The 26,526-nt window shown below is 30.2% G+C and overlaps 3 protein-coding genes across 3 annotated transcripts in view; 2 read left to right on the top strand and 1 right to left on the bottom strand.

The window, feature by feature from the left end:
• The window catches only part of LOC107454085 (2-oxoglutarate and iron-dependent oxygenase domain-containing protein 3), a 57,143-nt gene extending 44,276 nt beyond the window's left edge, over positions 1 to 12,867 (bottom strand). The window contains exon 1 of the mRNA XM_087156747.1: positions 12,229 to 12,867. The gene's annotated coding sequence lies outside the window, so the exon portion shown is untranslated. The remainder of the gene's footprint in view (positions 1 to 12,228) is intronic.
• LOC107454094 (uncharacterized) overlaps positions 10,854 to 26,526 on the top strand; it is a 68,481-nt gene continuing 52,808 nt past the window's right edge. The window contains exon 1 of the mRNA XM_087156744.1: positions 10,854 to 10,953. The gene's annotated coding sequence lies outside the window, so the exon portion shown is untranslated. The remainder of the gene's footprint in view (positions 10,954 to 26,526) is intronic.
• Positions 20,310 to 21,539, top strand: LOC107454079 (uncharacterized). Its single transcript, XM_016071132.1, has one exon. It carries the CDS (start codon positions 20,310 to 20,312, stop codon positions 21,537 to 21,539), a length of 1,230 nt encoding a protein of 409 aa, XP_015926618.1.

Genomic DNA, 26,526 nt, shown 5'->3' with positions numbered 1-26,526 from the left:
TTTCTACCAAATAACATTTCTGACGGAGTTTTTTCATTGTTCAATGGTGTTATTCTGTATCGGAAAAGTAGTTTGCATAATTTACTATGGAGGGAACCTGGATGATACTTCATGCATTTTAATTTCTCTTTTAATATCTGGACATAGCGGTCTGCTTGGCCATTTGTAGCTGGATAGCCTGGAGCAATAAGACGCTGTTTAATACCATTTGACTTACAAAAATGTTGGAATTCTGCTGACTTAAAAATTGCGGCATTATCAGAAACTAAAATTTCAGGCAATCCATGACGACTAAAAATTTCTTCTAAATAATAAATTGTGTTTGATGATGTAGGAGATGTCTTCATAGCAAAAATTTCAGGCCATTTTGAAAGTGAATCCACAGCAATTAAAAATTGATGCTCCATGAAGGGTCCGGCATAGTCGTTGTGCACGCGTTGCCAATTTTTCTCCGGTGTTTCCCACATGCGAAGAGGTGCTTTCGCTGGATTTTTTCTTACATCACAGCATTCACGGCAACTTTTAACCATGTTTTTAATATCGGTGTCAATGTTTTTCCAATAGCAGTAGTTTCGAGATAAAGCTTTCATTTTCACAATTCCTATGTGTGTAGCATGTAGTTGCTTGAGCATTTCAGGTTGAAGAGATTTGGGAATGATAACTCGATTTCCTCTAAATAGGATTCCATCTTGAATGGTTATACTGGGATCAAACTTGTTTCCAATAACAATATCGTATTTTATTTCCAGCAGGATCAAGCTCTGTTTCTGTTTGAATTTGTTTTGCTGTAATTGTTTCAGTTGAAATGTAATTTATGATAAATTGCTGGATTCATCAATACAGTTGACGTAATTAACTGGTAGTGGAAGAGGATTTCTTGAAAGGTAATCAGCATTTGTATGCTTCTCAGATTTTCTATGTATAATTGTGTAATCGAAACTCGAAAGAAATTGAGCATATCGAAGAATTCTTGAAGCAATCATAACTGGGAGGCTTTTCTCTGGAGGGAAGATAGCGCAAATGGCTCTGTTATCGAGAATCAAGGTAAATTTTCTGCCAAAAATATAATCGTAAAATTTTTTGCAAGCCTAAACCACAGCTGTAGCTTCTCGATCCAATTGACTGTAATTTTTCTCGGCAACTGTGAGACTTCTGGAAGCAAAAGCGATAGGACGCTCTATACCGTTTGGCATAGTGTGTGAAAGAACTCCTGAAAGTCCAAAAGGGCTGGCATCAGTAGCTAATGTTACTGGAAGAACTGGATTGAAAGGCACTAGAATCTGGTCACTGGTTATAATTGATTTTGCTTTTATGAACGCAGATTCACATTCTGCAGTCCATCGGAAGCGTGCGTTTTTGCATAAGAGTTTGTTTAGTGGATGAAGTAGGCTGGAAGCATCTGGAATGAACTTAGAATAATACATGACAAGTCCAATGAATTTACGAACATCTTCAACGGAGTTTGGTCGAGGTGTTTCGGATATGGCTTGAATTTTATCAGGTGATTTGTGTAGTCCAGCAGAACTGATAACATGTCCCAAATACTGAACTTTTTCCTCGAAAAATCTACATTTGTTAAGGTTAAGATGTAAATTATGTTCCCGTAACTTTTCTAATACTTTAATTAAACGTTGCCGGCAATCTTGTTTATTTTTTCCTTGGATGATAATATCATCAAAGTAGGCAATAGTTCCATCCAATCCTTGAACAAACTGATCAATAAATTTATGGAATTCATTTGGTGCAGTTTTTTTTTATTCCGAAAAATAATCTTTTTGCTAAGTATGTACCTCTATGAGTAGAAAGAGTCTGATATTTTGCACTTTCTTCATCGACTTTCAAATGTAAATATGCTTTGTGGATATGGAGCGTACAGAAATATTTCCTATCACGTAATTTATTGAAAATGTCCTCAATTCTAGGAATTGGGTGTCTGGCATTTTGAAGCTGATTGTTGATTGTAACTTTAAAATCTGCGCAAATACAAACTGTGCCATCATGCTGTGGGACAACTACTAGGGGTATACCCCATTCTAATACGTCTATTTTTTTTATTACACCTTCAGCTTCTAATTTATTTAATTCTTGTTCTACTTTTGATTTTAAAGCATACGGTACAGTACGTGGTTTAATAAAAATGGGTTTTGCATCTGGAATTAGCTTTAGTGCACAAGTATAATCAGGAATGCAACCAATTTTAGGTTCAAACACATCAGAAAAAGAATCAATAATTTTCTGTATAGAAAAATCAGTACAAGAAATGCTGGGTTTAATACTTGTATTTTGTGCAGAAATAATGTAGAGATCATTTAAATTAATATTCAAGTTTCTAATCCAATCACGCCCTAATATAGAATTTTTCTTTATCGAAACAACATACAAATCTTCAAAGCTAGATTTATTTTGATATGATACTTTAATCTGAGCAACACCAAGAGGCTTAAAAATTTGTCCCGTATAACTTCTAAAAGATACATTCGTTTTTTATCGGAGCATTCAGACATAATTTTTTGAATTCGTCATTATTTATTATGCTAACCTTACTTCCGGAATCGCATTCGAAGCGATGAGGGTTGCTATTTATATTTCTGGCCTAATAATGAAAAACCAAATATGTAGGATCGAAATTGGTTTTATTGCTTTTCAAAATATTATCCATGATGATCAATACACTTTTGCATGCGTTTGAACCAATTTTCAAAGCACTTTTTCCAGTCCGATTGAGGTAACTCCAAAACATGCGTTTTGAATGCATCAACCGCTTCTTCTGGGGTCGAAAATCGTTGCCCACGTAATTTATTTTTGATGTGTGGGAATAAGAAGAAGTCATTGGGTGCCAAATCAGGGCTGTACGGCGGATGACCCATCAGTTCGATCTTTCGCTCCGTCAGAAATGCCTTTGTTTGAGTCGATGTGTGAGAGCTCGCATTGTCATGATGAAGAATGATTCGCCTGTTCTTCTGCTTTTTTCGAATTTCTCCAATGACTTCTGGCAAACAAATGGTCGTGTACCATTCAGAATTGACCGTTCTGCGTTGCTCTAACGCCAATGTTGCCACATGACCGTTAATGCCGAAGAAACAGGCAATCATTTGTTTCGATGTGCTTCTTCCTCGAACAACTTTTGTTGGTTTTGCCTCGTCTTGGAAGACCCATACAGTTGATTGCTGTTTTGTTTCCGGCTCATATGCATAGATCCATGATTCGTCACCTGTGTAGATGTTATACACAACCTTTGATGTACCTTGAACGTATTTTTCCAACATTTCCTTGCACCAATCGACACGAGCCTTTTTTTGAGCGTTTGTCAGATTATGCGGGATCCAACGCGAACAAATTTTTCTTACCCTCAAATGTTCATGCAATATTTTATTGATGCTAGTCATACTAATGTCCAAAGACGCCTCTATCTCACGGTATGTCACATGACGATCCTGCTTTATCAGTTCCCGCACAGCATCGATCTTTTCTGGCACAGCAACGGATTTTGGACGACCTGCACGGGATTCGTCCTGGATCGAACATCGATCACGATTAAATTCGTTACACCAATTTTTTACAGTGCTGTAGGATGGCGTTTTATCGCTGAATAAAGAATTAAGTTCATCGAAGCACTCTTGTCTTGACAATCCACGTCGAAAGTTATGAAAAATAATGGCACGAAAATGTTCACGATTCAATTCCATTTTTTGAAAGAGAAGAACTTTTCAATTTACTGTCAACAACACAAATGAAGCTATAATGGTAAATCGTCTGCTGAATTTATGTTTAAAAATATCAAACTTTCGATTAAAATCGTCTGCGGTCGCCTAGCAACACTTACTGTTGCCAAGGCCAGAAATATAAATAGCAACCCCCATATATATATATATATATATATATATATATATATATATATATATATATATATATATATATATATATATATATATATATATATATATATATATATATATATATATATATATATATATATATATATATATATATATATATATATATATATATATATATATATATATATATATATATATAGCATAATAAAAAATAAATACAAAAAACACGAAGAAAATTAAGGAAATCGATAAGTTTTATTTACTGCTCATAAGCAGCAAGTAAATAGAACTCATAAAATAAGTTCAAAATGTAGATAAGACATGGAAAAATTACAGAACAATGAAAAAAAGGGGGAAAGGAAAAATAATAATAAAAATATCAAGAAACCGGAAAATAATTCGAAAAAAATAAGAAAAAACCGGAAAATAGAAGATATAATCTTTTCATTAGCTCACACGATTATATCCACAAAAAGGAGTGCTTTCTAATATTGTATCAATATAGCCGAAGCAAAATATATCAATACAATAGTGTGAGTAGCTCTCACAAAAAATCTTTTACAAAAAATTACAACAAAGAAAATAAAACACAATAAGTTAAAATATCACGTAAAAACAGAAAATAAAATATGAAGAAAAAACAGAATAGAACAGAAAATGAAATCTATAAAGCAAGTAGCGAATGCATATGAACGGGAAATTTTTCTAAAATGATTTAAAATATTTTCCCAGCAAGATTGCTAGATTGCAAAATTTGAAACCAAAATCGCAAATAAAAGTAATGGCGTAAATAGAGGGATTTTGTATTAAACTGCGTTCTTACTGCAGTATTGAAGTGCGTTTGATTTGTTAGTTACCAAGGATGGTACCGAAAATGGATGTGAGCAAGGTAATATTAAATTAGATAATTTAAAGAAGTTGACAATTAATAATTTTAGAAAATTAACATTTATTAAGGAAAAAAAAATAAAAGAGGAAAAAAAAAACATGAATTGCCTGCTTTGCTCATAATTTTAGCCACAGATTTGCCCGAAATGGTTTTACACATGGAAAAAAATTAACAAAGAAAATTTTTAATAAATTTATTTACAATAATATACAATTAACTCATTGATTTTATATAGAATTTAATTACTTTAATTGGGTATCCATTGTTTTTTTTATTATCAAATTTTGAAAGAGTTTATTTATTTGTTTTTTGTATAAATAATTATTACTACATATTCTTCTAATTCTATTCATTTCATTAAAAGTGGTATTTAAATAGATGCTCCTAGAAACATTAGAATTCCAAGTAACTAGTTTATTAATATTAAAATTAAAATCATTTCTTTTATCGTTCTAATCCATAAAGCAGATATTTTCTTCTTTTATAACACCCAAATCCAGGGCCGGATTAAGCGGACGCGGGCCCTAGGCCATTCAAATTTTTGGGGCCCTTAGATTAAATATTTTTTTCTCGTATATTTTTTATTTATTCAAATGTGAAAGTATTTATATATCTTTTCATTTAAGAAAGCATATTTAAAATAAAAATAAATAATAATAAATTAAATTTTACTTTATTTTGTTAAATTAGAACTAAAAAAAATATCGTATTTTATTGATATATATTTGAAATTGAATTTTTTTGTTGAAAAAATAATTGTTTTTCTTAATTTTTTAAAATTTATTTTCAAAACATTTTTTTAAGGGGGCCTCTAATCATTGGGGGCCTTAGGTCATGGCCTTTTCTGGCCTAATGATTAATCCAGCCCTGGCCAAATCTAAGAAATTAAATATTATCATCATGATTACGAAGCAAGATTAATTCCTTGGGGTAAATATTATTTAATAAAATAGTATAATCTTGAAAGTTAACGATAATTAAATCATCAATAAATCTAAAAGCAAATTTAATATTACGAGTATAATTTTTTTCATAATAATGCAAAAATAAGTTAGCTTAGAGAGATGATCCTCGTGTTATTCCATCAATGTGAATAAAAATATGTTTTCCATCGAAAAGATAATTATTAAAAAGACTAAAATTAATTAGAATTTCCCAATAATCAAAATCGCAACAAAGGATATTTTTAAAATCATGGTAATAATTCAAAAGGACATCTTTTAGTTTAGAAAGGGGAGTGCAATTGAAAAGATCCTGGAAATCAAAAGTCGCAATAGAATTAATTTTATTATGCTTAATGAATTCTAAAATCGGTTGATTATTAGTGATAATCCAAGAAAAACCTTCTTTAACAATATTGCTGAACAGGGATTAATAGTGTGAGGAGCATTCAAAAAATTGAACTAAATTACAACACATTAAATAAAAAAAAATATCATTAAAAAAATAAAATGTAAAGAAAAAAACAAAACGAAACACAAAACGAAATCTATATAGTGAGTAGCGAATTCAAATGAACTTACACGTACTGCAATCTTTCAAAAATAACTTAAAATATTTTCGTAATAAGATTGCCAGATTACAAAATAGGTAAGCATATAACAGTTATTTAAAAAAAAAAAAAAAGAAAGAGTGATTGATAGATAGATAGATAGATAGATAGATAGATAGATAGAGATAGATAGATAGATAGAGAGAGAGAGAGATTACTTTAGATGGGTATTCAATGTTTTATTTATTTATTTTTTTTAATAAAATTTTGAAAGAGTTTGTCGATTTGTTTTTTGGATAAATGAACATTTCTCCATATTCTTTAAATTCTATTCATTTGATTAAAAATTGTATTTAAATAGATGATTTTAGAAATATTGGAATTCCAAGTAATTAGTTTATTTATATTAAAATTAAAAAAATTTTTTTATCATATAAACCAACAAAGCAGATATTTTCTTTTTATTATTCTTTTTTAATGCTGAAATCCAAAAAATTAAAATTAATATTATCATCATGAATACGAAGCAATATTAGTTTCTGGGGTTAAATATTATTTAATAAAATTGTATAATCCTGAAAATTAAAGAAAATTGAATCATCAATAAATCTAAAAACAAATATAATATTAGGGTATAATTTTTATCATATAGTGTAAAAATAAGTCAGCTAAGAGACGTGAAAAATTAAATCGTTGTGGTATTCATCAATTTGAATAAAAATGCGTTTTCCATTGTAAAGATAATTATTAAAAAGACAAAAATTGATTAGAATTTCTCAATAATCAAAATCTCAACTAAGGATATTTTTAAAATTATAGTAATAATTCAAAAGGACATCTTTAAATTTTGAAATGGGAATGCTATTGAAAAGATCCTGGAAATCAGAAGTAGCAATAGAATTAATTTTTAGTTTGCTTAATAAATGGTTGTTAATAATGGTTGATCATTAGTGATGATCCAAGAAAAACCTTCTTTAATTATATTGCTAATAATTTTATTTAAGTAGTTAGAGAAAATGGTGCCAGGTTTGGTTAGGTAAGTATTAGATCCATATGTGATTGTTCTAAATTTTATAGGAATTTATAAATTTCGGACTGATAATTAAGTAAGGAAATTGAATATTGCTAACTTTAATTTTTAACCTCTTATATAAAGCTAAAATTTTTTTAATGACAATATTATTATTTAAGTTACTAAGCTTTTTTTTAAATTCCGTATTTAAAAGTTCAACTTAGAATTTTTTTACATGATATAACATAACTATTGTTAGCTTTTTCTATGGGGTAATAAATTTATTTTTTTGTAGTTGCTTAATTGATTGAACAATTTTAGAAAAATTTGCTGAATTGTTACTGTTATTTAAATTTTCCTTATAATTGAAAACAAAGCTTTTAAAGTAATAATAAACAGCCCATTTCCATACTGTTAAAATACCTAAAGGTGAAGAGAATGTATTTGATATCTTTAAACAAAAACTATTCAGATCATTAAGAAGGTATTTTAGAATTTTGTTAATTTATGTATAGTAAATGGGGCTGCCGGGTAGGTGGTCGAGTGAATAGCGTGCCTGACTGCGAAGCCAATGGCTGCTGGTTCGAATCCAACTCTGGGTATGGATGTTTCTCCCTCTCTCTGTGTTGTCTTGTGATGTACATATGTGGCCCGCCTTATGAACGGGTATTTGTGGCAGTGTGGCGTGGGTAATGTTGCTCGCCTCCGTGACTTTGGTTCACAGGTGCCCACTGGGTAACGGGAAATGAGCAACACTTCCGGCATCTTCTAAGGCGAAGAACGAAAGTTCAGTGCCTGCCGTTATTTAAAAAAAAGAAAGAAAAGTAAATGGGTCTAAATTTTGTGCTTTTTATCATTAAACTCCAAAGTTCTAAGTTTTCTATAATATTTTAATTACCAGTAATAATATGTTTATGATGCTTAGTAAGAAAATCTAAATTCTCTCTCTCCTCTCTCTCTCTCTCTCTCTTATATATATATATATATATATATATATATATATATATATATATATATATATATATATATATATATATATATATATATATATATATATATATAAAATATGCTATCATTGAGATTATTAAACGTACCCTGGTAGATATAATGACACCAGACGATCTCATGGACCCTCTTCATATGAATCAAATTTAGATCTTTGCACCAAATTAACATCTCTCGGGGTTTTATAGCGACCACCTGCCCTGCCACAAACAGATAAATGCTCTTCATGCTTTCTTTTAATTCTACTCATTTCACTTCATTGCTATTTATTTGTTTTTAACTTTGGAACCCTTTTGGTTCAATGATATTTTTATATTTTAATATTCTGAAAGCCTGTTGGTTCAATATCAATGTTTTCAATGTTTTATCACGTTTAAATTGCTTTTGCTTGTCTAATTTACCTTTTGATCCAATGTTTTTAATGTTTACAATCCTTCACTTACCTCTTTACCCTCTTGGATCCAATGTTATATACTGTATTCTTTTTCAGATTGTTGTTGTTAGTAATATTCAAAGATACTTAAGAAATCATGTAATGCTATATCAAATTCGTTTCTATTCAAATCTAAGGCATACAAGTCATTGTCAACTAAAATTATAGGATGTCAACTAAAATCTAGGATAAGCATTAAATATTATTATATTTATTTATTATTCATTTATTTTGTTTTATTATTCATGTTTATCATTGTAAATTCTCATCTTCTTTTGCTTTCAAACTGGAAATTGTTTTGTATCCTTTTGTTGATCAATAAATTTTCACCCCGGATGCCCCCGCTAGGGGGCGGAACGGGGCTGAGCTTTGAATATATATATATATATATATATATATATATATATATATATATATATATATATATATATATATATATATATATATATATATATATATATAGCTTGTACATTATCTGAATATCTTAATTCTTCTCTGAATTTCTAATTGTGAAAAATTCTCAAAATAAGACTGTATGAGATTATCTTTACGTATGAAGTATTCAGTATCCTGAAGACAATAAAAAGAAAAAGTTACATGTTTTTTGAGAGACATCGTTACAAAATGCTGGTTATTTTAATGATTATTAAAGTGGAACTAGACTTGTAAATCTGCTGGTCTGTCTGTGGTGCGCTAAAGAATAATATATATAATTTTTTTAATATATAATAAATAAAGTGCGAACAAAAAATTAATGATAACTATTAATTAATTAAAAATTGTCTGTAACTGTGCAATAGGTGTGTATTTGTTCTATAACAGTTCAAATAGAATGTAATTGCTTAAAAAAAGCACGTTCAAAAAGGGTCTAATTTTAATTGGATTCTCACTTGCAGTATCAAAATACATTATCTTAAATACAATAACAGAATAAAGTTTGTAACCTTTTATTGGACTAGTACTTATTTCCTATCATTTGTACTTGGACTGCTGACTATTATAATAATTTTAAACCTCAACGCCTTGCAGTCAGACTGGCAGATTCCTTTATTATAGTCTATATTCATATTCAATATATGAGGATTTCTTTTTAGATTTTAACAAATGATTCAGTATTTTCTTAGAATTCTTCTCGGGCTATTTTGAATCCCCTGAAATATGAGTGCCTCCAACAGCCCAGCATTTTGTGGGTTGCTATAAGTAATGAATCTACAAACAGAAACAAAGCACTATTATATTACTTCTCAGTATCTTCTCTTAATGTTTCTGTAAAGCTCACTTATTGTTGTAGCTTAAATATAAAGTTAAATTATTAATAATATACTGTGTTTTCAACATAGTACGTGCATAGAAAAATAACATCTTATCGTTATAAATAATTAAAGCATTTTTTAAATTTGTGAATTCGAAACTGTTCCGGAATTATCAACATTTTCACGCGTAAGAAATATGATAGTTTGCTATTTTTACGGATAATTAATTATGTTTTTATTTTAAATTGAATATATATTATTATACTAGGTTAATAAATCGTGCGTGTTTGTGTATTTTCTATAAATGAGTCAATAGAATTAGATTTTTTTCACGTTTATATTAGCTTGTAACCTCTAATATTTTTCTACTTTTTTTTTAAAAGGTTTGAAAAAGGTATGTTATATTTGTTAACAAACTATTTTGTTTCTAAAATTCAACGATAGACGTTATGTCACTTCAGTTTCAACAGAAAACGACTTGTTAAACTTCGCTTCCATCTTACCATTGGAGCACTTTTAGGGGGGGGGAGGGGTATGTCATTGGTGACGTTGTGAAGGCATGCTTGCTGGAACTCTTGGAGTATCTGGGCCATTGGTTAAGAGGTCGCCATATAACGGGAGAAACTTTTAGTCACAAATTCCCTTTCAACTCTATTACTAATTTAAAATTTAAAAGAAAGAAAAAGGGAGTTCACATAAGCCTAGAGTAAGCCATAAAGTTTCTATTGCTGCACAAAAATTTATAAATAACAAAATGCAAGCAAATTATTGTAAGAGAACTTCTCTATCGCATAATCCTAAGCCATCTTCTCATAATTTATTTTCATTTCAATATTTTAAAATTTTCTTTTCAATATTTGAAATTTCATTGATTACTCTAGGTCTGAACTCACTTTTTCCATTATTTAAATTTTAAATCAGTTATGGAAGTAAAAGAGAATTTGCGACGAAAAGTTTCTCTCGTGGTATGGCGTCTTCTTAAGATGAGTTTTTCAATTTGCTTGGATTGGCCAGAAAGCTGGATTTACACAAGGTAATAATATATTATATTGAAAAAGTCTAAAATTATAATTAATAAAAGGTCGAATTTTAAATAAAACATTCAAATTCGACGATTTTCATAGAAGTTATTAACATTTATTGAATAATATTTTTTAATAAATGTTAATACGTATGAAAATATGAATAAATAAATGTTCTTATAAAGTATAATATGTTATAGTGACACTCGTTGTTTTTGGAATTCTGGAACTTTTATACCATAAAAATGCTTTCAAATTACTCATTTTAATGAATTCAAAAAGAAATTAAAAGCCTGAAAGTAAATAAATATAAGTCAAATAATTGTATCTAAAGCTTGAGACAATTTTAAAATGAATGAGTCTTAACAGTGATTATTGAGAGAGTGAATTAACGGTGATTATACAGTGAGTTTGAAAAACCGATTTTTTTAAAAAATATTTAGAAGAAATTTTGTCTCGCAAACATTGCATGTCATTTATAAGTTTCTTTTTTTCGTCTTTTAAACATATATAAATGGGAAAAAAGTGTTAGCATAAACATAACTTTTCCCATTTAAAAAGTAAAATTGGAAAAATAACAAAACGTCGCTTGTTTCTGTATTTAAGGGTATTTAAAGTGAATTCTTGTCAGAAAAATGAGTTGTCATGCAGTTTGAAAAATTTTCAGCAAAAGCAAATTTGGTCAAATAATTGTAATGACAATAATATCTTCAAAACGTTTAAACCATAAGTGACTCTTTCTTTTCTTCGTAATGTGCTATAAGTGATAATTTGATTCATTTTTTGTAGATTGAAAAATTAATAATAAATTTCAACTTTCTGTAAGCATAATTTTTGATAACTTCGGTATTTTTACGAGTTATTAGTTATTTTGTTTCGAGTTATTAGAATTCAACTATTTGTTTGTTGAAATTGCAAAATGACCCTTAAAAACTGAAACAAGTTGTATTGATTTCAGATGTTTCTTCCTTGGCTGCAGTTTGATCTAACTAGTAATTTGTGCTCTTTTTTACTTCATTTTTTTCCCAGCATTATGAAAATATTAAGAACGGTCAAATTCTGAATAATAGGTAATTAATTGAACGTTTATAATAAATTGCTCGAAATACATTAAATATATTGCACTACGATTTAAGAACAATACTGGCTGAAAGAAATAACAATGAAATCGCACAATTTCACAGAGGGAAAAAGTATTTTTCTTCTTCTTCTAAGCGTTTACCAGAATTAAGTAGTTATGAAAACTATTGACTGTAAATGAAAGCATACAGAAAGAAATGACATACCTTTATGAGTCTTTAATTGAAATTGAAGTGTTCTACGAAATGAAAAGAACTTTGGTAAAAATGTTCTTTTGCTAAGGAAATTAAATAGCAAAAATATTTTCCTTTTGCTTCACACAATATTAAAAATAAGCTAAACGAGTTTTTTTTATCCAAAAATGTTCAGAGCAAAATTCATTTCAACAAATATTTACGGTACTGGTTTCAGAAATCGTAATAGCGATATTCATGGTATGTATTACTCATCAATTTGTAATTTCACAGACAGTTTATTTATTTATTTTCATTTTCCATTGAAATATACGAATGTCAGAATAAAATTCTTTAGATGGGTAATGATTGAAATTTAATGTCCGTCAAGTTTTAACCCTTTGAAATCTTTTGTAAAATGGCCGGCCTTTAAGAAGTTCTTTTGCAAGAGGCTAGTCACAGATTGAAGCTCTTTGGCAACCACGGTCATCCATAGTAACAAAACCATTACAGCCGCTGTTGTGAAAAAAATGGTCAACTTCATGCATAATCGCATTTTTTAAGAGAAAAATCTGTTTTCTTCGTTCTGCTAAAAATTCCTCTTGAATGATGAATAATAGTGTTAGAGATGAGCAAGACGAAGCTTTTATCTAAGATATCTACTTTCGTCATAGTTTAAATATTCTTAATGAGTCTAGACGCAGAATCAGTCGAATTCATCCCTTTTCACTCCCCCCCTCCAATAAACTCAATACGTCCAATCATTTGATAATAAACAGTTAGACTAAGAATTTTCGGTCGCTGAAATGCGAAAAGGAATTTTGTACTGAGATAAAAATTTTCAGCACTAAGTTCAAGACAATTTGTTTACCACTTTTTTTATTTTGATTATAATTTGAATTCATTTTAATTCGATTTTTTTTCAATTAATAATTTATATTCGATTATAATTTAAATATACTTCTTGTTCGATGAAATCAAAATAAATATTCGAAAAAAAACCTCGAATAATTAAATCAAGTTTCCTTAAACTTATCAATTGCAGAAAAAAATTGTAAATGTTGGGTATTGTATATGTAATCCCAAAACAATACAAAAAAGTGCAAATAACAGCAATTTTAAATAATAAAACATGTAAACATTTATAAGATCTATCAGAGATTAATTTATTTAAGTAAACAATGTATCAAAATTTTATTTAATTTTAGCTTTTAAATTAAGAATATCCTTTGTAAGTGAGAGTGGACTTGTGAGAACAATTTTTATAAATTTGTCAAAAAAAAAAAAAAAAAAAAAAAATTCTTGTTAACGATTTGAAGAGATTTAACATTTCTTTATTAAAATTTGAAGGCATCCTATATGCATGTTTGAAAGCATTATACATACAATTCATAGGCTAATTTGTCTGAATACTTTTTTAGTAATCTTCTTTTCTTTAAAAATTGCTTTTGTTCACACTAGTCCCGTGTTTATGGGACTAGTATGAACGTGACTTTAAACCATAATTATTAAATCAATTGTCGATGCACTAAAAAAACTGTTCTAACTGTGATGAGGAAATTCCAGATGAAAGTATACCCACACCATCTCAAAATTATGATTCCTGACGAAAGTTCATATTGAAGGCGTTTTGAGCATGGGTGAAGGTCGAAGGAGTTTTACGAGCTTACATACTGGTGGATCGCGTTCATTTCTGCGACAAGTCCGTTTCATCGACAACACTTGATCGACAGACCATTTCATCGACTAGGTCATTTGGTCGACAGGATTATTTCATCGACAGGTCATTTCGTAGACAAGTCATTTCGCTGACAAGTCACTTCGTCGACAAGTCACATTTTGTCGACAGGGTCATTTCGTCGTAAGGGTCACTTCATCGACAAGGCCATTTCGTCGACAGGGTCATTTCATCAGTATCATTTCGTCGACAGGATCATTTCGTCGGCAGGGATATTTCGTCGTCTGAGTCGTTTCGTCAACAGGTTCTTTCGATGACAGGGTTATTTTCGTCTACAATTTGTAGGAAAGGTTATTTCGAAGGCAAAGTCATGCGTAATTTTGAAACTATTTTTATGATTTTTTAGATTAGACGTTGTGCCCATTGCACTTCTTTGTAATTTAGTGCTTGTGCTGAAATTTTTAAACCTAGCCTGATGCAAAATCTTTAAAATATGAAGTTGCCAGAAAAAAAGCATTTTATTTGAAAATTACCTACTCCTCTATTTACATCACGTTGCAAAAACGAAACCTTTTTTGCATTTGGTGTTCTAATTGTATTATGCACATTTTAGTTGTATTTTACAAAACATTTTTCTAGTCATATTTATCACATTTATTTCTAAGATTAATTTTTAATGTGCATTATTGTAGATTAGCATCGCAAAAGCAATTACAATTACTATTATGAATGATTCTTGATGTAGGGAGTGAGTGAAGGGTGAAATTAGCAAGGAAAAAAAGAAAGTATCTAATGAATCTGTGAGATAATGAAACTAATTTGTCGATAGGTCATTTTATTGACAAGGTCTTTTCGTTAACAGGCCATTTCAGAAGCAAAAATTCTGTCGAAGAAAAGAAAATTATACTTATATAATGTTCCCCACAATGAGTAACTTGTATAAATATACAGTTTAAAATCTTGTCAAAAAAAAGAAGAAAAAAAAGAAACAAATTTCCACAATGATAACAATGGTGGTGATTACAAAGAACTTAATCAGAAAAACACAAATCTTTTAGATAGTTAACTAGTGAAATTACTTATGGTTTTATCGAAACTTATATGTCCTATATTTATATATTTATATTTTCAAGCTCAATTGATTTTTTTTCATATGCAAGTAATTGTTAATTTTGTTACTATTGACATATTAACAAAATTTTCTTACATAAAATTTCAATAATTATATATTTCCTCCTTAAAATAAATCGATATAGGGAAAAACAAACTGAGACGAATAAGCGGCTATTACGAAAGTTGGTGAGCGAAGTGATTCAATTACTTAAGTCATTATTAGTAGTATAGGTGTCCATTTTTAACTTTAAATCCAGTTTTGCAATCTCTCATTGAAAGATCCAATTGCTTACAAGATTAACATGGTCCTATTTCTAAATATTACGTTTGGACTTTGAAAAACTAATTTCAGATTTTACACTTTTATCAAGTTTATTTTTATTTTGCAGCTGCAAAAATTTAGAATTCGAATGAAATAAATTCTTATTACACTGAACATTTTCATTTATACTCGGAGCAGATGCTTTACATGAAGTGTTGCAAACATTATGACAAGTTATTGAAATCATGTTTTAACTGGATTAAGCAAAGTTCTCTTCAGCAAATATCTCTTTTTTAATCTAGTCGTCCGAATCAGGCCATCTGTGGATAATCTGAGCTCTTCTGGTAGAGATCTAAGGGCTTGGAATCCATTTAATCTGTCGAAAATGCAACCGTATCCGAACAGAACTTTCCTAACGCATGCGCGATAGGAGTTGTTCGTATCACTCACAAAAAAGCAGCATGTCACTCGTCAACTAGTAGCACATTTTTGTAATTTACTTATGTTATTAAACATACAAATGTTTTTCAGATCGTTTATTATTTGTTAAGAAATCTTTTACAGGCACCGGTGTCAAAGAACCCAAGAAAGGGGTAAGTTTACTCTTTATATATCATTTGTAAACTATTGTTTACATTTCGAAGGCAAAATTGATGGCGCTCGAACAGGGATGCCGGGTCATTAAAACTGAATAAGATTTGAAATAATTGAAACTATTAATAAACGAAATTTAAGTGTTCTTAATAATGGAATCACTAGATAAAACTGAATTATCTAAAGTTAGAATGCCACTAAGAAGCGGCTTCACAGAAGTTGCTAGGAGCGTAGAGGTAGCGTTGAATACGAAACCTACTAATTACGATGAATTAGATATTTTGATGTCACTCTTAAGTGATAAATTCCGAAAATTAGAAGTGGCCGATAACCAAATGATAAACATTCTCTCAAAAGATACACAAATATCTCAAAATGACTTTGATTCTGAATATGAAAAAATAGCTTCTTATGCAGACAAATACGTTATGCTCAAGACGAAAGTGGAGCGTTTAAGTAAGGAATCGCTTAGTCAGCAACCGCTTAGAAATAATAATGATTCCTTTTCTGAATCGGTAAATAAAAAGACTGTTAGATTACCGAAGATAGAATTGCCCAAGTATGATGGTTCAATTAAAGGGTGAATTGGGCTATGGAGTTTGTTTAAAAAAATTAATGATGACCCAGATTTATCGGCAGCAGACAAATTTGTTTATTCAATTCAGAGCACTGCGGAAAAATCCCGTACTCGTGACTTTGTGGAGAGTTTCCCCCTACCGCCTTGAATTATCCTCTTCTAATTGTGTCGCGAATTCTCGCAATAGCTCTCTTGCGCATGCTGTTTTGGTGCGCCTTATTATTAGTTAGTTGATGTTAAGATGTCGATGATGTCGAACGAGCTTTTTTAGCTCCGTAAATGATTGAAGCTTAATGGACAATTACAGCATATCATAATTTTTTTTATTTTCATACCTAACTTATTGGAAATTCTCCCCTGAAACCGAAAATCTGATTGTTTTTTTCGGCAAATATTAATTTATTTAGTTATTAAACATTTAAATTGCCCCAAAAGGCCTCCGTAAGTGATGCAACCAAAAACGACCCCTGATTGGTTATGACGTCAAATGTGCCGAAGGGAAACGTGCCGTCTCCATCCGCTAAGGCTATTTCAATGCTCTTTTAGTTTTGATATCACGTATACCGTATGAACATCCTTTGTAAATTATCAGTAGAAATTTTGTGAATTAAATTTACGGTTCTGAGAGTGTGTACAAAATGAAAGAAATATTTTAAAACTTCAAACGTTGTTATTTATCATTAAAATATCTGAAGAAATGATTATGTAGCTCTATACAGCGAATCAACATTTCATTTCGGTTGAAATCAGTAGTGTTAAAGTTCATAGAAAATACTATTTCATTCCACTTACTTTTAAATTAAATTAATGCTTCATTACAACCTAATTACTTAATTAAAATAAGTCGCAGATTGGATAGAAATTTTATACATTTTGATATAGGATGGATGATTTTATAATTCGTTATTGCATTGAAACAAATCAGTATTTTCATAAATCTAGTCCATTGAAAAATATCAGTCCATCATCGTTACAATCTATGTGCTAATGATCAAAAATTCAAATAATGTAATTTAATGTTGCTTCTTTAATTAATTTATTTATTACTAGAGTTGAAGGATTTTCTTTTTAAGTAAATACTTACTAATGCAGTTTATGTCATCTTTTTTTGTCTGTTTCACTATGTATTAAGTATTTAAATGCACATTAACGCTTATATTTATTATTCCTAGCTTAAATAGGAATTCCGTTACAGTTCGAAATTACTTTTATTTTTAAATTTGTAAATTTTAATTCCTTTTTCTGCAATATAGTATTAATAAAGTATGGTTATTGTTAATTTCTCTCCTTATTTTTGAAAAGCTATTTGTCAGTGCTTGCAATGAAGAATTCTAAAATAGTAAAATTAATACATTATACATTTTTAATTAAAAATAATTTAATAAAAAATAATTTAAAAAAATCTCAGGTTATGCATACGGTATAGCCGAAAACGTATCAACACTTTCAAGAATCTAGTCCATTGAAATATATCTGACCATCATCATCACCATTATCTAGTTATACTTAAAATTTCACTTAATTTCTCATTTATCCATATCTAATTAACTTATTTATCCACAAAATTTCAGCGAATATCATTAAGCTGGAAGTTTTTGTTTCACTAAAGCTAGAGAACAAAAATAAAAAATTAACTTATACAAAATGGAAAGAAATTCTAATGCACATTCTTTATTATTTATTAAATAATTAAAAAATAAACAGTAATGTTGATATTTTTCTCAATACTTTTATTCTTTGAGTAAATAGGAACTTTGCTATAGCGAAAAATTATTTTTATTTGCATTTATAAAATTTTATTCTTATTTCTGCAATAAAGAACTAAATAAATGCATATGCTTGATTTCAAATACTCTTATAACATAGATTAAGGCAATTAAAGTAAAGTTAATAAAATCTGCAGGAATATATATATATATATATATATATATATATATATATATATATATATATATATATATATATATATATATATATATATATATATATATATATATATATATATATATATATATATATATATATATATACAATATATATGAATTTAAAGTTTTGCTGGGATCACAAGTTTTTTAAGACGCTACTGCTATGAATACAATTACATGCTTTGAATTCACGCTAGAATAAATAGATAAAAATTATCAATAACTTAAGCTGTCCTACATTTTAAAATCTAAAACTATTTATTCTACATAAGAAATTGATCCAACATTTCTTTCACTTAAGATGAAAATAAATCTTCCAAATGAACTTGAAGTATACATTAAAATTAAGATTATAGTTTAAAAATGAAAGAACGAATTTTTTTTGTATTTATAACGCATCATTTATAAGCAATACCATGCACTTTTTTTATTGAACTAAAAAATCTTAAATATTCCGAGCTACAAAATTCCGTCAAGTATTAACAATGTTTCAGTGGGTACCACTGAAATTTAACATTATAAAAATACGTTATATCAAATCCACATTTTTATTAAGCGATATTAGGCGCAATTTTTTATACAGATGGCTTTAGACCATCTAAAATGGTTGGATTTAATTAGAAAATTTAAACGAAAGCAAGAACGCATTGGTTTTCACAGCACGGCTATTGTAAGTGAACGGCATATGGACACGTGTGACGTCAGTTCGTGAATAATCACGTGACTCCCCGTTTCAGGCGAAAACGAAAGTAAGCGTTTTTTGATTGAAAATAACTAAATAAATAGCCTTCTTAGAAAAGTAAAAAAATGTTTTCTGGGGGTTTTGAGGGATTCTGAATGCATTAAAATGAAAAAAAAAATTGACTGTAATTGTCCATTGTTTATTCTTTCTGTTTGTGTTATCTAATTCCGTTATTATTAAAGTGATTGTCTATAAAACATGTTATAGTCCTTTATGACCTTACAAATTGACATTTATTACCTCCAATAACAGTGGCAGTCCTGGAGAACGGGGTAAGTAGAACTTACCTTGATTTATAGAAATAGTTTTCTTCAGTTTTTTGCTTAAAAATTGACAAATTGAATGCATAAAAGCGCGTTTTGGGAAAGATGAACTTTTTATTGAAGTAGACGTAAGAGAACTGCTGAGTTTAGTTTTGGATCATAATAAATGCAATTTGGTTAAACTTTATGATAAAATCGAAGTGTACTTAAGAGCCTTAGGTACGTTAGGAGTTACTTCGGACAAATATGCAGCAATGCAGTACCCACTGGTAGAAAGCTGTTTGTCAGATGATATTTTGAAAATATGGGAGTGCCATATTAGTTCTCTTTCAGTAAAAAATAAGGAAGAGGGGAAAGTAAATAAATTAACTCTTCTCTTGGAATTTTTGAAATCAGAAGTAGAAGGAGAACAAAGATTAGCTATTCCTAAAATACATTTGATTATGAAAAAGAAACACATAAGAAATATTATAAGCGTAATTTTAATGAAAACAAATATGATATTTCTACTGCTTCAGGACTGTTAAATACAAATGATAATTTTGAAAGAAAGTGTATTTTTTTGCTAAAAAACACTATTCTTCAGATTGGAATAAAGTAAAAAATATGAGTTTAGATGAAAGACGAGAGCTAGATAGGAAATCTGGTTGCTGTTTCAAATGTTTAAAATAGGGTCATGTTTCTAAAAAGTGTTATTGTAAAATGAAGTGTTTTTGTTGCTGTAAATTTCACTGTACAATAATGTGTCCAAATTTGTCCAATGAATCCAAAGTAGCAGATACCCCTAAACCAGATAAATATTCGAAAGATCAAATACTAGCAATTCAGTCGAATAAAAATAGTGTATTGTTACAAACTTTACAGGTATATCTTAGAGCTAAAAATACTAGGCATCTTATACGGGGCCTGATTGATACAGGTAGCTAGCATTCCTATATTAGTGCAAAGACTGTAAAATTGATGAACTATGAGAGTTTAGGAGAACTTCCGATAATACATAGCTTATTTGGTGGCCTTGAATCTCCGCAGCAAATGCATCGCTGTTTTAGAGTATATTTAACTAGTTTGGATGAAACTTACAATTGTAATTTCGAAGTATTAGAACAAGAAAAGATATGCGGTGACATAAGGAAAACTCCTCATGGACCATGGATGAAAGAATTTCGGAAAGGAGGAATAAATTTAACTGCTTTGGATTATCGTTCCTCTTGCGCAGTCGATTCTGAGATTCAGCTACTGATAGGAGCAGACGTTGCTGGGAAGCTGTTAAACGGTAAAACTCAGAATTTAGGGCCTATTGCAGTTGGCACTCACCTGGGCTGGACAATCACGGGGAAAATTCCACACCCTTTTCCTGTTTCGGAATCCTGTTTGTTAATCATATCCTTACTCACTAGTGACATCAGCCTACCAGACATGCGGAGTTTAGAAAGAATAGGAATTGCAGATCCAGTCGAAAGTCAAACGAAAATTGAGCTATACCAGGCTGCTTATGAACATTTTCAAAGCAATCTAAAATTTAACAATGAAGGTAGGTATGAAGTGAAGTTACCTTGGCTTCAGCTACACCCTGCACTTTCTGAAGGGAGAGAATTAGCAGAAAGAAGATTGCGAACAACAATCAACAGATTGAAAGCAGCTCACATCCTAGAAGCTTATCTAGACGTCTTGCTGGCTGGATTGAAGGAAGGAATTATTGAGGAAGTGAATATGGATAATGAGGTTCTGCCTGGACATTTCCTTCCCCACAGAGCTGTAATTAAAAATTCATCAACGACAAAAATAAGACCCGTTTTCGATGCTTCAGCACGAACGAAGAATTCAACCACTTTGAATGATTGCCTTTGCAAAGGGCCTGATTTTCTAGAACTTATTCCCACTGTTTTAACTCGTTTCCGCATGAAAAAATTTGCGGCAACCGGGTATATTAAACAGGCCTTTATACAGATCAGTGTGTCTAAAGAAGATAGGAACTATTTAAGATTTCTCTGGATTATAGACGGTGATTTGAATAAACTGAAAATTTACAGACACTGCAGGGTTGTTTTTGGACTCACCTGTAGTCCATTTTTGTTAAGCGCTATTCTTAAACACCACTTAGCGAAGGCTCCACCTCAATTGAAGGACACTGCTTTGTTATTACAGGACACCTTTTATGTTGATAATTGTCTCTCCAGAGGGCCGGGATAGCCTAGTCGGTAGGGCGCTGGGCCCATATCCAAGAGGTCGTGGGTTCGATCCTCGCCGGCCGAAGACTCCCCGTGTAGTAAATGGTGACTGATGCACGTTAAATCTGTCGAGTCTCAAAGTCCTCCATGTTCCCACAACAAATCAATACCTCTGGGGGTACTGATCCAGGAGTTTCCTTGTCTTCTGGATTGGTTCAAAATTACAAGGCTACGGAGTTGAACGTAAGTAGTCGTAAACCCATGAAATTGGGTCGGCTGTTCAACGATGGTTATAAAATAAAATAAAAAAATTGTCTCTCCAGTTTCGACATAATTGAAGACTGTGAAATTTTTGTGGAACAATCGAAGGAATTATTATTGTCTGGAAAATTTGAGAGGATGGCGAAAAAATTATTCTATCCAAGAGAATGACCTTATTCCAACTATAATCACTGAAAAGACAGAGAAGCTGGAAGAAGGAAATTTAATTTGTCGGAAATGCAATCGTAACCGAACAGAACTTTCCTAACGCATGCGCGATAGGAGTTGTTGTTATCACTCATTGAAAACAGTCATCAACTAGTGGCATATTTTTTGTAATTTACTTATGTTATTAAATATATAAATGTTTTTCAGATAGTTTATTATTTGTCAAGAAAGCTTTTACAGGCCCTAGCGTCAAAGAACCCAAGAAATGGGGTAAGTTTACCCTTTATATATCATTTATAAACTATTGTTTACATTTCAAAAGCAAAAGGAATCCATTTAATCTTTTAATGAATGTGCGGTAACTTTTATTTCTGCCAGATACTGTATCGTGTCCTGGATCAAACTTTGTATTAAAGAACTCGCCAAGTATCACAGTAGGGCAGAGTACAAACACATCGTTCACTTTTGGCAGCGGATAACTTCCCGGATTCCACACTGTCGCAGTAAAAGCCTTTCCATGCTGATAATCAATCGTCTTGTTTACCAGGATAAATGACCAATCAGCAAAAACCTTATAACTAAATGTGTGACTAAATAGCAAGCATTTGAGACACAGTGCAAGATGGCCTGGCAGCAAGTGAATAAGTTTTATTTGAACAAGATTATGGAAAAGGTTGTTTACTTTGTGATAGTCAAGTAAAATGTGTACTGTTGTACAGAACTTCCGATGAAATTACATCATGATAGAAATGAATAAACAAGTACAGAGCAAGCCTGACTTTAAAAAACAACAAGAGCAATGATGTTAAGATATTTCAGACTTATGTGCGAAATGCGGTTGCTTCCGGAAACGATTTTCAATGCACTGGACATTTTGGAATCATTGGAACGAAGAAATAATAAGTTTAGTTGTATACATCCCTCCCCTTAATTGAAAAGTAATAAGTTATTCAAGATGCATGCCACTCCTTCAGGAAAAAATAAAATTCATAACCTTGAACTTTATTTTTACATAGTGGTGAGCATAACACGAGTGAAGATACGACTAATTAGTCAAATTATTGCCAACAATATCACCCATTTGAAAATTCTACAATTTCCAAGTTTCTGACAGAAACAAACTCATGGATATAAAAATGAAATTAAATTAATAATGAAATAATATAAACTTTTTTAAACTACTTTTTCCTAGTGTATTAGAAAGGAGAAAATCATTCCTTAAAACGGAAAATATGGTGTACCTAGTTAACTTATAATTTTTTATCGCCCGAAATTCTCCAGGTTTTTGTTTCAAATCCAGCAAAAATGGAGAAATATAATCTTTTTGCTAAAGCACTTGGAAAAAGTGAATTTTAATAACATTTTACGCCATTTTGCAGGGACTTTGGTGCAGTTTATTTTGTATACCGAACTTTTATGTGAGATTTCAAGACTTTTTAAGTGTTTTGCAAAATCAGTGATGAACAAACTTTTTAAGACTTTGTCCCTTCCTTTTCAGTGCCTTATAGTTAAAATATTTATCCTGCAAAAATATCTAATTTTTTTTTAATAAAATATTTTAGTGTGTGGTTTTGTATATTTGTGGTAGTGTGATGTGGTAGTGTATTTTATACAAACGTTTTTCCTTTAAGACCACAGTTTTTTTTGATATTTACAAAAATTCACAAAAATTGTTTTTTAAACAAGGATTTCACAGCCGGGAAAAAAACTTGGAAATCCGTGGAAGGAAAAAAAATCGTTCACGTAGATTCAAGCTGCACTTAAAATTAAGGCTGACTTCGTTTCTATAGCTCGAAAATTATTCATTTCAGATATACATTTATATGCATACTTTTATTCTCCTATCTTTTATTTTTTATCCGTTTATAAATTTGAAAGCAAAACTATATTTATTACATTCAGTTAGTGGGAAATATTAAAATTTAATTTTAAGAACATATGACAATATGGAGAGATTCTCACCTTAAAAACTTAAAATGGAATTGTCCCTTTAGCAGACTGAAGAATGTCTCAAGAAATGGCCTTGAGAATCGGAAGAGGAGAAGGAAGGATGTGTTTAATCCCTCATCTGAATTATTCAAGCAACCATCGATTTTCAGAGAGAAGAATTAAAGTGAACCACACCCTACACCGTTGGTCTCATTTAATTAACTGTAACCACTAAAAATCTCACCACTCCTCTTTCTCTTCGTTCTTTAACTTTGGAAATATTTTCAATTCCATAATATGTTCCACTTCGAAATGGTAAATTTATAAACGAAATTCGATAACATCCATAGTGCGATCAGTTTTTGGAATCTAAAAATTTATTTTCATTTTTAAATATTGTTTTTACCACTTAAGTATTGGATAATCTTTTTCCATGAACAGAGTTTTAATGCTGTCATGACTCAAGAGGAGAAAAATTGGATGATGAAATATTTCAAAAATAAGTATAGAGCTTCATCTGCAACTTGCTTTGTGAATTTTCTTTCTCCCCTATCTTTGAACAAGGAAAATAATTCATTAAAAAAATCATCATTAGACAAAATGCCAACACAGGAGAAACATTCAATGAAATTTCTGTCTCCTTTACATTAGAAATTTCTACAAAATGATATGCGTGTCTCTTTGAAGTAACATTTGCTTTTTTTCCCTTTGCTTTTTTCAACTTAATTTTTCTTTTCATCCTTTTACTTTGAAGTGCTTAAAAATTGTATTGTAGACATTTATTTCATCACATACATTTCAATATTTAGTATTGCAAATCAACCAGATATCGCCACATATTTGTGTCTTTTTAAAAACAATTTTGAACACTTTTTATTTAAGCAGAGAAATAAGGGAAAGTCAAGTTGCAGTTACAAGCAATGGCTTATTTTAAAATCTCAATATGTTTTGCAGTTTTTTTTACATAACTACTCAAAATAAGAATCACTTTATAAGAATTTCTCAGTGACTGTTGAATAATGACTGACTGACATGCTCTGTCTTGTCTAATCAACTAAATTATATATAAAAAAATAAGAATATGTCACATTTCGACGGAGACATAAAATTTAAAAGTTAGCGAATTATTAAATCAGTCGTTACATCGAGTCATCTCGAGGGAGGGTTTCTGTCAGAAAGAAGAGAAAATATAATAATAAATTAACTTGCGTATAAAAACTGTTGTCCACTTCAAGTATGTTAAGGGGGATTTTAGGAAATAATTAGGATTTCGAAGTCATTTTATTCACTGTTGACAAAAATCAATGTTAGAATTCAAGTCGGATTATTCTTTTTCTTTCATTTCCTACGAAATACAATAAACGAAATTCTTGTCTTTAAAAACTTGAAATTACATAAATATTTTTGTGGGAAAAAATGTCGTCATTATTTAAACCCTTAAGCATTAATGTATTACTGACAACAAAAAAAGAAGAAAGTGTGTTGACACGGGATTAATTGGGAATACACCAAAAGAGAAAGAAATGTTGAAAATACATATCGAATCTCTGGTAGGGTTGAAATCTAAACAATGAATGCCGATACTCGAATTTCATTATTAAAAGAAGTGGGACATCTATAAAATATTTTATTTTTCTTAATTATTTCTTTTCTTTCTGGAAACATACTCCATTTGTGTGTCCGCCCTAGCAGGAAAAAAGAAGAGATTCTTGTTGTGATTCATGCACATCTGCTTCTTTCTATCTCTGAGAGAGATAGCCACACCCATGTCTCTTTTATTCATTAGTCTGCCCCGCTTTGTTTTCCATAGCTGAGATTAATATCCGCAACTCTGTCTCTAGATCAGTGATCAAAATAATTTTTAAAAGATTTCATAAAATTATCAAAGTCCGCATAATTAATGATGTTTATTAATTATTACAGATTAATACAAAATTAGAAAGATTACCGCTGAGTCTGGCTCACGAATAAAACATCACTCCCACCCCCATTCAACGCTTTCCTTCTCCGGTTAAAGAAAGACTCTTAAATGCCTCAAACACACTATCTTAAAGTATAAGAGGGTTTAATTGGTTTAATTGATTTCCTATCTTTCTCTCGCTCTCATATATATATATATATATATATATATATATATATATATATATATATATATATATATATATATATATATATATATATATATATATATATATATATATATATACTTTCTCACAATTTTGAAAGCCACATCCTGTTCTTAAATCTATTTTTGGCTCAAGCATGCATTTAATAAAAAGCAGGACATTTTTCCTTTTGCTCTCTGTGGGAAACTCTCGACCCATTTGATAAACCAATTACAATTTCTAAGGATTTCCCTCTTTTCCCTAAATAGAGACATTTACGGATTTTATTTTGCAAGATTTTCCCAAACATATAACCAAGGAGCACAACTTTTCGTACACACACTCTCATGACTGCTCTGTCTTAAAATTAATAAATAAATTTTGCACCCTCCTTCCCTGCCTAAGACCTGTTTTAATCCATCCACTCGGCAACGACGTTATAAGTCGCCAGGATTGAACGGTTGGGAAGAGGGTATGGTACATCAAAGATATGTAATATCGCATTTGAAATTGGAGGGTACATCAAAAATATGGAATATCTCATTC

Source organism: Parasteatoda tepidariorum, chromosome 2 (assembly GCF_982258835.1).
Source record: "Parasteatoda tepidariorum strain Cologne lab strain chromosome 2, Ptep-v5.0, whole genome shotgun sequence".
NCBI lineage: Eukaryota > Metazoa > Arthropoda > Arachnida > Araneae > Theridiidae > Parasteatoda > Parasteatoda tepidariorum.
The sequence above is the reverse complement of the archived record's forward strand: the minus strand, read 5'-3'. Positions and strand labels throughout refer to the sequence as shown.

Bases quoted from the DNA above. Each gene is read 5' to 3' on its own strand.
- LOC107454079 (XM_016071132.1), top strand. From the start codon at position 20,310: ATGAACTATGAGAGTTTAGGAGAACTTCCGATAATACATAGCTTATTT.